The 15086-nt window shown below is 52.2% G+C and overlaps 1 protein-coding gene across 1 annotated transcript in view; it reads left to right on the top strand.

The window, feature by feature from the left end:
* LMX1A (LIM homeobox transcription factor 1 alpha) overlaps positions 1–15086 on the top strand; it is a gene marked incomplete at both ends in the record, with an annotated part of 41226 nt that overhangs the window by 24808 nt on the left and 1332 nt on the right. Inside the window, one exon of the mRNA XM_082286852.1 lies at positions 10263–10495. Within this exon, the coding sequence (XP_082142978.1) occupies positions 10263–10495 (233 nt within the window). The remainder of the gene's footprint in view (positions 1–10262; positions 10496–15086) is intronic.

Here is a 15086-nt window from a genome sequence, read left to right as displayed (position 1 = left end):
GGTACTGTCCCTGTACCCCTGCAACCATGACTGTGCCATAAACCCAGTGGTGGCACAGGGGACAGGGGTGTCCTTGCACCCTTGTCCCCTCTTGTAGGGGTCTCTGCTCTTTGCTGCCACATCCCTGCTCAGCCTTCTCTGGTGCCTCGGTGATGAGAACACACTGGGGAGGGTTGTGGGTGCTGTGGGGTGTGAGAGGTGCATGGGAAAGAGCATCAATAGTTCCTGCCTGGAAGGACATTCCAGTGTGTCAGTGCTCAGCCTCAGCACTCCTTGGTGTGAAAATCAAAATGGTTAAGGGAAAAAAAAAGAAAATAAATGTTTTTAGATCAAAAAGCTCCAGAAAAACGTTTTGGGTAGAGAGTGGTGAGATGGCGTCCAGCCAGGGCTTTGGCTGGATGGAGCAAAGCACCAGAGTCCCTCTTTGCCAGATGGCTCAGCATCCCTGGGCACAGCCCTTCAGTACCCATGTGACTTGAACTTAGGCTCATGGCTGAATTTAAAAGTCTCTGTGGAAAGCTAAGATTTTTCAGAAAAAAACCCCTAATGTGCACATATATTTTTGCATGTGTATATATACACACACATATATATGCATAAAATAGAGCAAAAGAAAATAATTTTATGGGGAAGCTCTTAACCAGCTCCAGTGCTGAGCATCTTTAGGCCCCTTTGGAGCCTTTTGAGCATCTTCCCCCTGTGATGGATATTGACCCCTCTGGTTGGTGTCAGGATCTGAGACTTACTGTCATTTACTGGCATCAGTTAGAGCCTTTTCTGGGGGCTACTGGAGTCACCTTGAAATGCATTCACTACACAGAAATCAAAAAGAGGTTTGGATTTGCACTGGTGTATTACTGAGTTTTCAAGAGAACATTGCCTAAAAATGTGAACTTCCTCAGACTGAAGAGGAAAAAGCTGTAGAGAAGCTAAAGCAAATTTTGAACTCTTAATAATCAAATTTTTCTGAGATTTTATTCCTGTTTATTTTAAGTCTGAACCCCTCTAGGATGCTCAGTACCTCCCAGAAGCTGATGCTCAGGCCCACAAAAGGCAGAGCTCTGGTTTTCCACACGTGAGATGTCATTTGGGAGCAGGTCTCTTGAAGGGATCACAGAGGATGAGCTGCTGCCCATGTCTGGACTGGCTGTGCCTCTGCATCCCTAGACCACCGATGGCATGAAACGCCCCCCGTGTGCCATCATCTGTTATCTCATCCCTGTCTCAAGTGCCACAGGGCTGTAAAACACACCCCAAACATTTGTTTCTCCCGAAACCCCATCCTGAGAGCACACACTAGGAGAGACCAGCAACATGAGCTCAGCAGATCGGGGTGGGGGGGAAAGATGGCTTAAATTTAATGTCTTTTTAGATGAGTATTTCCATTCATTCCAGAGCATATTCCTCTGGCATTTGCAGCACGCTTGTTTAGCCGAGTAGTTAACAAACTTCGTGGAAACACATGTTATAGTGCTCTCTAGTGCACGGAGCTATGTATGAAGGATGCCTCTTCTGAGATATCTCGATGTGAGCACAGCTTTTGCTCCAGAGCAGCCCATTAGCCACAACAGCTGCTTCCCATTGTGGAAATGCTGTTGAGGAAAAAAAAATCCTCAACCCCATCCCAACAACTTGACAACACACGCAGATGATATTTATGCAAAACCTGCATGAGGGTGAGCTGGGGCATAGGGAAATAAAAGATAAGGCAAGAAATAACCCAGGCGGGAGAGCGCTATCTCCCTGCTGGCAGCGCCCGGTGCGCTCCCGCCGATCTCTGTTTGCCGAGCTGCTCCGAAGCAGCTGGTCCCTGTGTCCAACTGAGTTTACTCTGTTTAGCTTTTATACAGCCGAGCGATTTTTACAGCCACCAGAGCGCCGGGAAGCTCCGCAGGATATTGGCCGCCTCCTAATGAGAATTTGCCACGTTGGCACGTCGGCACAAACACCCCGTGAATTTTAAACGCCTGGGAAAAGGCAGCTCCTGCAGCCCCATCCCTGGATGCTCCAAGAGTCCTTGGGGAAACATGGGGTTTCTGCTTAATAAAGGAAAAGGCAAGCCTTGGTTGTAGCCTAGGAGACTCGAGAGCAGCTGGGAGCCTGGGGCATGGCTGGACCCAGTGCACCCACCCTGGCCTCAGTGTTGATGCTGCAGGAAAGCCTCACAAGACCAGGGGAGCCCACGCTGCCCTGGGCAGTCAGGGATTTGGGTGGTCCTAAAGGTGAGGTTGGACTTGTGGGTCCAGGCAGGTGTTGAACTCAGTCCCCTGGATTTGCCTGATCCCTTTTTGAACCTGTTGGTGCAAGGTGGAGGTGAATTTATGGCATCACAAGGGAGTTGGGGCTGGAAAGGACTGGAAATCTTCCCAGTCCTTCTTCTGCTTGGAGCAGGGCTGACTTGGATGCTGGATCCAGTTGTTCAGGGCTGGAACCAGTAAAGTATTGGCCGTGCCCAAGGAATGAGATTTCTCTCTTCGGTCTGAGTGCTCTGTTGTTCCTTTCCTTTGTTTTTTCTTGTAACTTGCCTTTTGAAAATCTGAATGGAAAATAGAAAGGTTTAATTTTGGTTTGTGTCTATATTAATTTTCCATCACGGGAGGTTTAAAAAAAATCAGAAACAAATATAATGACTTGCAAGAGGGAGTACATTAATCTGGACCAGAATGAAAATAGCTCCTTCCCCCACAGTGGTACAGCACGTCAAAAAAACAGCGTGTATATAAAATCCCCAAGGGGGTAGGAAAGCCAGCCTGCAGAAGGTTTTAGCCAGGATATCTTCTTCTTGGAAAACAAACAAAAAAAGAGTAGTTTTCAAGTTCTTCACATTTTTATCCACAAAATGAATGACATAAACAGCATTTCCTTCTCTCCTGGTTATTCCTGCCCCGCTCACAAAGCCAGCCAAATCGGGGTGGTGGCAGCAGCGATGGCACATCCTCTTGCTCCTGGTGACTTTGCTTTTCCATCATTTGCCTCTCCATTAATCTCAGTACAAACAAAGGCTCTGAAGAGACAAGCTGAAAAGCTCCTGGGGGTACGTTTAAATCAGTCCTTTCTAATAATGTCTGTCGACCTCTCTGTGGAAGCACTGCTCCCCAAGGAAAGGACACGGAGCTGCGGCAGCGTGCTGAAATATGGTGGGGTGTAATTAATTCTGACCTCTGGCTCCCGCTCACTCACTCTCAATATTAAATTTGACTAGTGATATTGTGGTTTTTCAATTATCCTTGTTTTCTTGGGGGCATGGGGGGGATGAGGGGGGTCGCTGCTCAAAATTCAGCTTGGTGGGAGATGCATTGCTTGGATGCAGAGCTGCTGGGCTGTATGCCGGATGGGATTGATCCTTGCGTTGGCTTCACGGGGATGGCATTGGGGAATGGACATGGTGTTGTGTGTGTGCCTCTTCCCCTTCTACCTGTGTCCCTCCTGCCTCTAAAACCTGGTGCTTCATTAAGGCTGGGATGGGACCAACTCCCTCTCTGATGTTACACACTGTTATTGAGGGTGGGGGGACACAAAAAGAATGGCCTTTAGGGAAATGGGGAGAAAAATCAGCATTTTGGTCTTGTCCTTCTGGCCTTGCCCAGGAGATTGCTTTCTGGCCACTCCTGCAATCAGCAGAGGATTTTTATCAGGCTCCTGTAGGGGACACAGAGCCATCAGCTGCTATAGGACTTTGTTGGTGAAAGTCTTATTAGTGTGTCCTTGGTCAGAAATGGAGCAACTCAGAGCAGCCTTGGAAGAGGTGCACTTGCCTGACCTTTTACTTGGACACAGGGAAGGCTTGAGGGTTGCTGGTGTGTTTTCGCAGCGGCTGCTCACTGGGAAGGCTTCGTTTGTCTGTTTACTTAACCCCATCATTGTAGCAGTGCCCCTGAGTGTCACACCATGGTCTCTGGAGGGTCTGGGAGGTGTTATGTGACCACTTTTGGACCCCATCCAGGAGTCGGGCAAAGGTGCTCTTTCCTGGGAAAGCTCGGATGGTTCCCATGTAGCAGAAGGAAGGTTGAACAGCCCAGCATCAACTCCCTCTCCTCTGCTGCCCCCCTTTCCTCTCTGCCACCACCTCCCCAGTGTGTCCCTCATCACTGGTGTCCTCTGCCATGGGACCAGGCCCCAGGGGGGAACTTGGAACCTACTCAGGTACTTGCATCAGAGCAGGAGCTCCTTCAAGGATGCTCTGGCAGAACACCTGTGCACGGACCCTGTAACTTAACCTCTTCAAAGCCTCTGAGTCCCTGAATGGGGCTGTCCCCTCCTCCACGCCTCAGCTATCCCCAGTACTGGCTCTGCCTTTGAGAGCAAGCTGTGCTTTTCGGCATCCTCTGCCATGATGGGCTCTCTGAGGAGGTGTGCAAGGCTCGGATGCATGGCACAGTGGGATGCTGGATGAGGTAGAACCACTGGCTTAGAACCCTGAGAGAGCTGGGTTAGGGGAAGAAAGGTGAAAAATAGGGCTCTCAGGCTTCACCTCCTTTCCTTGCTCTCCTGGCCTCTTGGAGCATACAGCCACCAGCCAAGTGCTCAAGGGTGAATCTGCAGGAGGCCAAATCTTGGCTCTTTGCACTCCATGTTCCCTCTTGGCAGCAGCATCTCAGCTGGATCCTGGGGAGAACTTGCACCCCAGGGCCATGGAGACGAGCTCGCATCAGCCCCCAGGGTGAAATAAGCCCGTTTCAGCCCGGTTGCCATGTCCCCTCAAAGTGTTGGAAGACGCATTCAGGCAGCAGGAATGAGAAGGGCTTCAGCTGGGGGGGAGGGAGGAGAAGGGAAAATAAAGGAGGAAAAAAAAAGGAAAACGCCACTTCTGCAAAGAGAATGAATTCTCCAATAAACCTGAATCTGCTGAGAGTACATTTTACAAACATGCAGCGAAGTTGGCCGCTTTTGTTTGGGCGTTTGTTAAGCATTAACTAAAGAATGCCATGGTCCAGCCTGCTCGGTGTGAAACCTAATTCTCCCCCTTTCTGGAGCCATGGCATGGAGTGCTCAATTTTTTTCTCTCTGTAGGACTGCAGCCTTCTGGTACTCCAGCCAAAAAACACTCATATTTTAGCAAGCTTAGCCCCAGCCCCGTTGCCAGGCAGTAAAGCGAACACTTGTCCGCCTCAGGGGGGAGGGAGCCGGGAGACGGGGAAGGGTCAGGAGAAGAGCCCCGGGGAAAACATCCCTCCTCTGTCCCACTGGAGAGCTCTCTGGGAGTTCGGGGTGCACAGGGAGGGAAGTGCGGGTGGCTGTGGGTGTTTTCCTCCATCAGCTTGGGAGCCTGGAGACACAGTGTGGGTTTGGAGGTGCCCAGGATCGTTGGTGCCGAGTTGTGCTCTGAGTTGTGCTTCCCATCCCCAGGATGTGCCAGCCTGCTCTCCATAGCACTGAGATGGACTCAACTCTTTCCAAGTTGCTCCCATGATCTCAGCACCCCTTCTACCAGGGCCAAGGTTCCATGTGGTGCCCCATGGCTGCAGCTGGGGGATGCCCTCACTGTCACCAGGGTGCATTCATCCCCCTTCCTGCTTGGCCATGGTCCATGCCCTCTGCCTCATCCTTTGGATCCTTGAGAGCTGGAGTGGGGACAGGGTGACATGAGCCTGGCAGCAGCAGGGCAGTGGCTCATTCCCAAGCCGTGGGTGCCGGGTTGACAGCAACTGGCATTTTTCCACTGCCAGCCTCTCGAGGACCCAGTGCTGACGTACCCCCTTGCAGCAAGTGACAGTGACTGAGAAGATGACCAAGTGCCAAGACAACTCAATCCAGTGTCCTCACTCCCTGTGGCTCATTGCCGGCGCTCACTGCCAGCCTCCTCCCGTGCCCCTTGTGCCATGCGTGGCCACTGGCTCATCCCCGTGCCAGGGTCATGGCCCTGGTGGGATTCATCATTTGGAGATGGCTGTGAGTGCCAGGCTGGAGCTCCCTGCACCTCCTGACGGGTTGGTCAGGATCTGCTCAGGCTCCACCTGGGCCACGATGAGAGCATGGGATGAGTTGGTCAGGTCTCTGCACAGGTGTATTGGACAACCCAGCATCCCTGTAGATGTGTCTGTTCTGGGCAGCCCTGGCAGGGCAGCTGCTTCCTAGGGACCAGTGCCAGTGTGGGGGCACTCAGGGGCTGCCCCTACCCCTCTCACCACATCCCTGGTGCAGGCTGGCACAGGCAGGGAGGGAAGCATCCGCCCTCCCAGCAGAGCTGCCTCACCTTCCCTGCCGCCCGAACCAAAGCTCCTCGCGGCGATTGAGATTTGTCCGTCACAATTTAATATCGGTGTCCCTGCCCCGCCGCCCCTGCCCCGGGAGGCTCCGCGGGGCCGCGTTTGTATGCGGCGCACGCAGACAGACAACAGCCGGGAAGCGCCTGTCAATCACGGCCCCTTTCAGCCTGTCACCTCCAAAGAAAGGCAGAAAGAGGGGGTGGTGGCTCTGGTGGGAAACCGGGGCTGCCCAAGCTGCACCCCGTCCACTGGGAAGGGACACGGCATGCAGCACCCCAGAGGTGGCTTTGGCCGTGTGTCGGCATTTCTAGGGTTCAGTGATGCTGCATTGATGGGAAAACCCGAAGGAGAGGTCTGGGGTGCTTTCTTGGGAAGGAGGAATGGTGCGGAGAAGTGGGACTTCATCTTGGGGAATATGCCTAATGCCACCCAAAATGTTGCGCTTTTGGAAATGCCCAAATACTTTGCTTCAAGGTTTCCTTGAAAGCCACCTCCAGGCCCCTTTCTGCGTAAAAACTGCAGATTGTCAATTCAAACTTCAAAACTTCAAAAACTTCCAAAAACAAAGAGGCATATTAATCAATACAAGAACAGGAATATTTGTATGATCAGACACAAAAAGCTATGTGTTGTGATAAAAATTGCTCACATCACTGTTTTTTTGTTCCAGTTCCTCCTAAGTTGAGTGGATTGGTTTCATTTACAAAGAGTCACTGTCAATGCTCCAGTTAGGTGTTTACTGAGCTGCTGGTGGCAGCCTGGTTCTCCACCAAGCATCCCAGTGCTGAGCAGGACTCCCTGTCTGGTGCCCTGGCCAGCTTCCCACCTGGCTAAACAAACTCAGTGCTGCCAGTCAGGCAGCTTTGGAACCAAAGGTTATGGAAGGGAAAAAACCCTACTGAGAACTGAAGTATCCCTAGGATGGCATAAGTGAAGGTTGCTTCCGTTGCAGTTTAGGGGGTGGTAATTTGTCCTTGGTTTAAAGTTGAAGTCCCAGAGCCCATCCTTCTTCTCCTCTGGGCAGTCTCCTGTAGGGAAACGTAATCTCCGAGTCCCCTCCACCGGAGAAGGGAGGCACAAAGAGAGGGGAGAAAAGATGGCATTTGCTCTGTGGCCTGCTTGCAGCAGGAGAGAGCTGGGCATGGAGCTGAAGGTCCCAGAGATGGAGGAAAACATCTCTGGATCCAGGCTGGTGTGTCTCACTCAGGCTAAGATGGTAAATTAATTGTTAAATCTGGTGCTGGAAGAAAATTTTCCTTCAGCCCCATCTCAGGCTGACCAGGGGAGTTCCACCTAGGTTATCTATGCCTATGTGGGATTATTCCCAAAGGGGTGCATCCATGCATGGGGTTATCCATGTGTGGGGCTATCCATGCATGGGGTATCTGTATGAGGGGTTATCCATGCAAGCTGTTATTCCCCAGTGCCTGTAGAGTATCTGGTACAGTCTGGGTCTCAAGGGAGCTGGGACACCAGCAAGACCCTTTGCTCCCTCTCCATTACTACCTGTGGGAGACTGTGTTTTTTCTGCCTGTGACCTTTTAGTGCCTGAGGTCTCCGTTTATTGTGTGTTTATAAGGAGCTCTTTATGGTTTCATACTGTGGAAGAGGTTTTATGGGGATTTCTCTGCAGCTCACATTGCCCAGGGATGGGGGAGGCCTGCACTGGGCAGAGAAGGACACCTGGACTGACCAGCATCCCTCAGTGGGAGCTGCTTTGAAAGTAAAGTCCTTTATTCAGCACCTAGGAATTTAAGTGTCTGATATCAGGCAGCCATTTACCTAAATCTCACACCTTCCTGCTGTGCAACACACTTTGGGCTTGGAAACATCCACTGCTGGGTTGGTGCTACTGTGCCTGGTTGGCAAAGGTTTGTGGCTCTCTAATAAGTGCCCTGGAAACAAATTTTGGGCACATTTATTCATGGAGATTAGATGGCAGTAATGTAATACCTTGTCAATATTTTATTGCTGAGAGCAGTTGGTAATCCCAACAGGTAAGGCTTAAACATCATTTAAACAGGATGAGAATATGTTGCCAGATGAATACAAATTGCCTCCACTTTGACATAAAAGAGACATAATTAAAGATGAAGTGACTACAGAAATATTAACGCAGGTCAGTGTGTGTTTGAGCTGGAACAAGAAAAAAAAGACTCTTCAGAAGGGATGCTTTCAAGGGAATACACACCCCTTGCAGTCATAGGGGTGTTGGAAATACATAGATCTTAGATACAGGCAGTTGTATGTAAACTTGGGAAATAAAGCTGAATGTAGGAAAAAAAAAAGCTACTAATGGCAATATGTGGAATTATAAACTCCCTAACCTCTACCTTTTATTCGATGATTTTCCACTTTCTGTGGCAATGATCATGTTTTGTAAAAGCTTTATAATGCCCCTTTCCTACTTCTTTGGGAATGCCACCTTTTGCTGAGCCTGCCCAGGATTTGGCTGCCACGGGGAGAGTGCTGCACCAGACCCTCGTGCTTGCCAACACTGTTTGGGGAAAACCTGGGAGGGAGCAGGCACTTTTTTAAATGATCCCCATTTTCTGATGGTTTTCCCACAAGGGTTTTGCATACATCTGGTCCTCTTCTTGGCAGAATGGGGCTGATTCAGCACATTTCCTATGTGGGTTTTTTGTAACAGCCAAAAAAAGAGATGGGATTGAAAGCCTGCTGGTGGCTGCAGGGCTGCCTGTCCCCTCCCAAGCCCCACAGCCCCCAGCATCCCCCAGGGATGACATGTGGGATGGAACCATGGAGGTGGGAGCTCTCTGGGGCCGGTGGAAGATTGAATGCAGCACTGCCTGTGCAGGTCCCCGGGGCATCCCCAGGCTGGGACTCGGGCAGTGCTCGGAGATAACCTCTGCAGGATGTGTGCTGACTTTTGACTTCTCTTTCTGGGCCAAGGTCACCAAGACAGGGGAATAATAATGTCCAGTTCCCACAGATATTTTGGACAAGACTGGGTAAACAGTGGGTTTTATTCTATATGATAACCAAGCCAAGAACTCAGATATCTGGGTGTGGCAAAGAGGTTCTGGTTTGATACCTTCAAATACCTCTGTTGGTCATCCCATTTACTGAAAATTTCTAGCCTAAGGTTAATTCCAGGTGCCTCCAAGTCCTCTCAAACCAGCACTGATGCTGCCACCTCTGCTCTTCTCACCGCAGTTTCCCCAGCTGTAAATCATTGATCATTCTCAGTAAGGACATTGAAAGCTGGAGAAAGAAAAGTTCTGTTTCAACCTGAAGTGTTATTACTGTTGTTATTATTGGCTTTTAAGTCTAAAGCCAGTGTGTTGAAGCCTGGGAACGGTTTCATTAGGGATGCCTCAAACACTGTCACGTCAATGTCAAGGAAGAACCTGAGCTTTTCCTTTCTCTTTTGACATGTCAAGTCTTCAGTCTGGCACTGGCCTTAACCCCAAATTTGCTGTCTTGGAGATTTTTATGATATATTAGACTTTCCTGATGTGTTTGCAAGTGGGAATGGGGACAGAGGGATGAGGTGGTTTGCAGGTGAGTGAGAGTGGGGATGCTTTCTGCAGGTGCTTGTGGAGAGGCACGGATGAGCTCCCTGACCCAATTCCTGTCTCCAGCATCTTCTTGGGTCTAGGCATGAGCTGGAGGGAGGTGACATGCGGGGTTGGCTTGATAAAACTCATGTGGATGTGGTGGTGTCTTGTGTTGGTGGTACCTGGGCTGTTGGGTTTGGTACCTTTCTTTTTTCACCTGGAGCATCTGGATGTTGAGGTCTTCATCACTTGACCACATTCATGGTAAGCACCTGGTAAGCACCAAAACTGCTAAAGTTGACCCAAAGGCAGTGTCCCCCCATTGGCACCAGATGAGTGTGAAGCACTGAGAGCACATCCCCTGTCACTGTGGGGTGCCAGCACCGTTGTGCTCAGCCCCCCAATGCAACCCACACACCAAGAGGGTGACACAGTGATGCTGTGTCAGTGCCCATCACCCCGCCGTGGGTACACCATCCCTTGTCTCACAACCTGCAGGATGTCACAGCAGGCTGTCCTCTTGCTTGTCCCACAGGCTGTTCGCGGTGAAATGCGCGGGGTGCCTGGAGGCCATCACGCCCAGTGAGCTGGTGATGCGTGCCCAGAAGAGCGTCTACCACCTGCACTGCTTCTGCTGCTGCGTCTGTGAGCGGCGCCTGCAGAAGGGTGACGAGTTTGTGCTGAAGGAGGGGCAGCTCCTCTGTAAGGGCGACTACGAGAAGGAGCGGGAGCTGCTGAGCTTGGTGAGCCCGGCTCTGTCGGATTCTGGTAAGGGGCCGCCCGCGCCCAGCGTCTCCCTGGCTGGTCCTGCTCTGAGGCCCCTGGGGGTCTGGAGGTGAGGTTTGGGCTCACTGCCCTGAACTTCTGCCCTTTGGTCTGAGGGGATAAGCTCCGTAAGCACCATTGGATCCTCCAGCCAGTCTGTCCCACCTCAGTGGTAAGGGTTTGAGCAGTGAGCTCATCAGTGAGTGAGCTCATCAGGGCTGCAGGATGCTCTGCGGACCATCCCATCTCATAAGGCTCATTTCTGTAAGGGTTTGTGCTCCTGGCCTGTGCAGAGCACCAGCACCCTATCCCAAGAGGTGTGCAGCTTCCCCAGCTGTGGGAGGGAGAGCTGGCCGGTGACTACCTTGGGCTAAACCTTTGTTCCTCCCCTGTGCCTCACTGTCCCTGCCTGGGACTCTGGAAAGGATGAGAACAAGAAATGAGCTGCTTCTGCTGTAGTCACCCCATTTAATAAAAAGGGGAAACTGAGGCACAGAGCTGAAACATGAGCTGGCAGCAGGGAGCCTGCAAACCTTGTGTCCCCAGCAGCTTCTGAGGCAGTTGATGGCCAGAACCAGCCTGATGACCCAGCATGGGGCACTGTGGGGGCACTGCAGAGCCAAGAAGGCTGAAGAGGTGGCACTATGGCTGGAAGTGGGCAGGGGGGCTGGCATCCTCCTCCAGCCAGGGTGTCGCAGCAGGGTTAGGCTGCCCAGAGCATCAGAGCAGCATTAAAATATGTATCTGCAGTCAATGCAAATTAAATCCCAGGAAGACAAATTTAGTAAGAAAGCCCAGCACTGGGGACTGGGAGGGTGGAAATGATCTGATGATCTCCTAGCCGAAATCCTCGTGATAACACCATCCCCGCAGAGCCCTGCTCCTCACCAGGCTGGCAAGCCCCTGCCTGGGTCTCTCAGTTCCCCTTAAAATCCCTCATTGGGGAAAAGTCTGCTTTGTGGAGGGAAAGGATTTACCTTTGAAATTCTCTGCTCTGGAAAGGGCTTCCAGTAACTGTGGGCAGGCCAAGTGGGGCTGTCTTTTCCCTGCTGGAGCAAAGCACTGGATTTAAAAAGAGTAGAAATCAAGATTAGGAGTGTGTTGTTAAGGTGTGAAGCATGGACACAACAAAGCTTGGTGCTGTCTGGCACTGGAATGCTGTAGCTGGGAGAAGGGATGGGGATGGTTTTCATAGATACAGAGCAAAAACTGGCCAAAGCCTGTATTTCTCTTTAATACTGTGCTCCTCTGCAGTGAGAGCCCGTCTGTCCTGCAGCACCGCCTGTGTGGGTTCTGTGTGAGCTCTGCAACCCTGCTCGCTCAGGAGAAAAAGTCCTCCCTGCAAATAATGGTGGTGATGTTTAAAAAATAGAATGAGGCCATGGGAGGAGGTGGCTGGGGGGAGCTGGTGAGTGATGGCCCAGCACTGGAGGAGCTGGAGAGGCAGGAGTGCAGGAGGATCCAGCACACTGGCGCTGGCTCTTGCCTTAGCCCTGGGAAAGTCCTTAACTGATTGAAGATTTGCTATTTTTTCCTCCGGGATGTACAAACTCTTTCAGTTAAAATAGGAACCAATGAGGAGATGTCATGCAGAGGAGAAAGCAAATTGACCACAATGGTTTGGGTTTGTTTCTAGTGGGGGAAAAGGGCAGTTGGGGAAAGGTTGGGGAGCTTTTCTTCCCCAGTGACTCATCAGCCTGTGGTCCAGCCCCACTGCCAGCGGCTCCGGCCAAACCAAGAGCTTCAGCTTAGCAAAAACCTCTGGGGAAAAGACTTATTTTGGTGGAAACTCCAGCTGAGACCTGAGGGATGTGAGGGGCCAGTGTGGGAGTCAAAAGGGCAAGGCAACCCCTTGGCTGATCGGAAACCTAACCCAAAGGCCCTGACATGGCCTGGCAGCATCTGACTGGGGGGTCCTGGCCCTTCCAATCTCCCCACAGACCCCATAGCTGGGCCTCACCACCATCCCTGTGTGCTTTTGGTGGCTACCAACAGTTTGTCTCGGGAAGGTGCATGGCTCTGGGGACAATGACACAGTGGGGCCAGCCCAGGTACACGTTCCCCATGGCTGCTCAGTGTGTGGTGGCTTCTCCCCTCCTGCTGCATTGCTCCCAGACCCTGTTGCCATGCCAGGAGATGCAGAGTGGTGTCCCCTCTCTGGCACCACTCCCAGATGCCCTTCACCAGCAGCATGTGATGAGCTTGTCCAGCCTCTTCCCTGTCCCCCCCTGGCTACTTTGAAGCCCCCCCACCCTCCGTCCCTCCCCCTGGCTGCCGCACACCAAGGGCCACTTTATGAGAAAGCGCAGATAAAAAGCGAGCCATATGTTGTCTGTAATCTCCCAAACCCTCGCTTCAATTACTGCCTCCCCTGAGCCTCCGCCGCCCAGCCTAAGTAAACAAGCCCCTCTGAAAGAGGACCCTGCTTTCCAATTAAAAGCGTCCTAACGTTTCTCCTCTCCCTAAATCCTCCCGAGCGAGGAATGTCCTGGCCCCGGCGGCGGGATGTGGGCTCGGCAGGTCGGACCGAGGGCACGCCGCACAATATCCATCGCCTCGGCCCCTTCCCAGGTGACGTCAGGGGCAGCCCCAGACACTCATTAATTTCTCCCCCCTCCTCAGTGGGGAAAGGCTTGAAAGGGAGAGTTAATTAAAAGTAATACCCCGCCAAATCCGGCTTCACTTTTCCTTCTTTCCCTTTGACACTGGGAGGGATTTGGGGAGCAGGTGTTGGAAGGGGGAGGGCTTGGAGAGGCTGCTCTGAGCGGGTTTTCCCCCTTCGAGTGGGTTTTGAGCATCACAGACTTGATGGAGCCCATGAGCCTGTGGCTCTGCCATGCTGGGCTCTGCCCTTCCTGGACTGGAGGGGAGTGGGGCGCACCTCATGCTGGGGTGCAAACAGGTTCAGGCACCAGTCGACATTCCTTCTCTGACGATATGTAAAAATCTCCACCTTTCCATCAAAATTAAACTCCTCCAGATTTCAGGAAAGCCAGAAGCTTGGCCGAGACCTTGCCTGAGCTGGCACTGAGAAGGAGGCAGCAGCCACTGTTCAGCCCCATCAGCCATCAGAGACTCCACAGCCTGGGCCTCTCACACCTTGCTGGGGCTCTCACACCTACAGCAGAGAGACATCCCTCGGGCTGGGCATGCAAGGAAACAGCAGTTTGTCTTTCCTGTTGGTGTGGGCATGTTGTGGTCGTGTTGTGAGTGAACAGGGAGCTCGAGCAGCAGCAAGGCTCTGATTCCTGGGGGCCAGACCCAGCTCCTAGCTGTTTGGGGACTGCCAGCATGAAGAGCTCTCCCTGTCCCATCCCTCCCAGCCCACTCACAGGGAAGGTCTCTGTATTGACTGGAACCCAGGAGAGAGCCCCGTAGTGTGGAGGGAGGAGGTAACTGGTGCCTGAGAGCATTCTTGCTGCTCCCCTGGGATCTTTGCCTCCCCTCACCCTGGAGATCTGCTCCTGTCTTTCCCTGTTCCCACCTGGGCTCCCATTGGATTGAAACTTTACTGGTGTGTATGATCCGTGTTAGCTCTTGCCATGGGGGTTGACCTGGCCCGTTTTCATCATGAATTACTCTGAGCCAGGCTCACTCCTTGGTGCATCCCCATCTCCCCGAGCCACAGCAGCCCTGGGATGGACTTGCATCTTGCACAGCCTTGCATCTTGCATCCGTATCAAACCAGCACCTCAGCTCCATTATTGATTCCCAGATGAACAGTGCAGGAAATTTCTGGAAAAGGCTGCATGTGATTTATAGCCAGTGAGAGGGAAGGACATGTGCTGTCAAACCTGCATCACAGCCCTTCCACACGGGCTGAGCAAGCGAGGTCATCAGCACAGTGGAGATGCAGTAAATGAGGAGAGCTGGGAAGAGGCATTGTCCACTTTCCTGGAGCAGTTCCTGCCCAAAGGCTGCATGCCCTGAGTGGCGGAGGGCAGCAGGGAGATACACCCTGCTGCCTGGGAATGCAGTGGAGCAGCACATCACAGTGAGTACCTGAGGGGTGAAGGCTGACAGACCCTGGATTTCTGTCCAGGGAGATTTAAAACTCCACAGAAAGAAGAAAATACAGGCAGAAAGGTGCCCCTTATATGTGTGATTAAAAGTCTGTGCTCTGAAGGGAGTTGTCCTCTGTGGTAGAGCAGATCAGGAGGGGTTTGTGAGGGGTTCTTGGCTAACGTTGCCCTCTCTGAGCATCCCTGCTCAGCCATCACCCTGATCTCCCCCAGCCTGGGCTGTCTGGGCAGAGGGACCCAGTCTCTTATCTCCCACTGGGCTGGGGAGCAGCCCCAGGGGCACAGTGGTCCTTGACGATTGCTGTTGCCTCACATGGATGTGACGTTTGTGTCTGCCCAGATGTGTCCCCAGCTGTGGCCTGGCTGGAAATTCCTGTGGAACAAGCAGAGATTTTGGTCTGATGGAAGGAAAATCAGCTGTCCCAGGGTTTCACATTGCAGCTGCTCAGATTTGGGGAAAAGAAGAGCCCAAAAGCACATCTGCTGGCTGAGCAGTCAGAGACTTCAAGTGACAGTAGCTCTCCCCACTCTCTGAGCTGCCATGGGGCAGCCAGCCCCAAACCTCAGCTTCT

Source organism: Coloeus monedula, assembly GCF_965178545.1.
Source record: "Coloeus monedula genome assembly, chromosome: 9".
In the NCBI taxonomy this organism is placed as follows: domain Eukaryota; kingdom Metazoa; phylum Chordata; class Aves; order Passeriformes; family Corvidae; genus Coloeus; species Coloeus monedula.
This window is presented reverse-complemented; position numbering and strand designations above follow the sequence as displayed.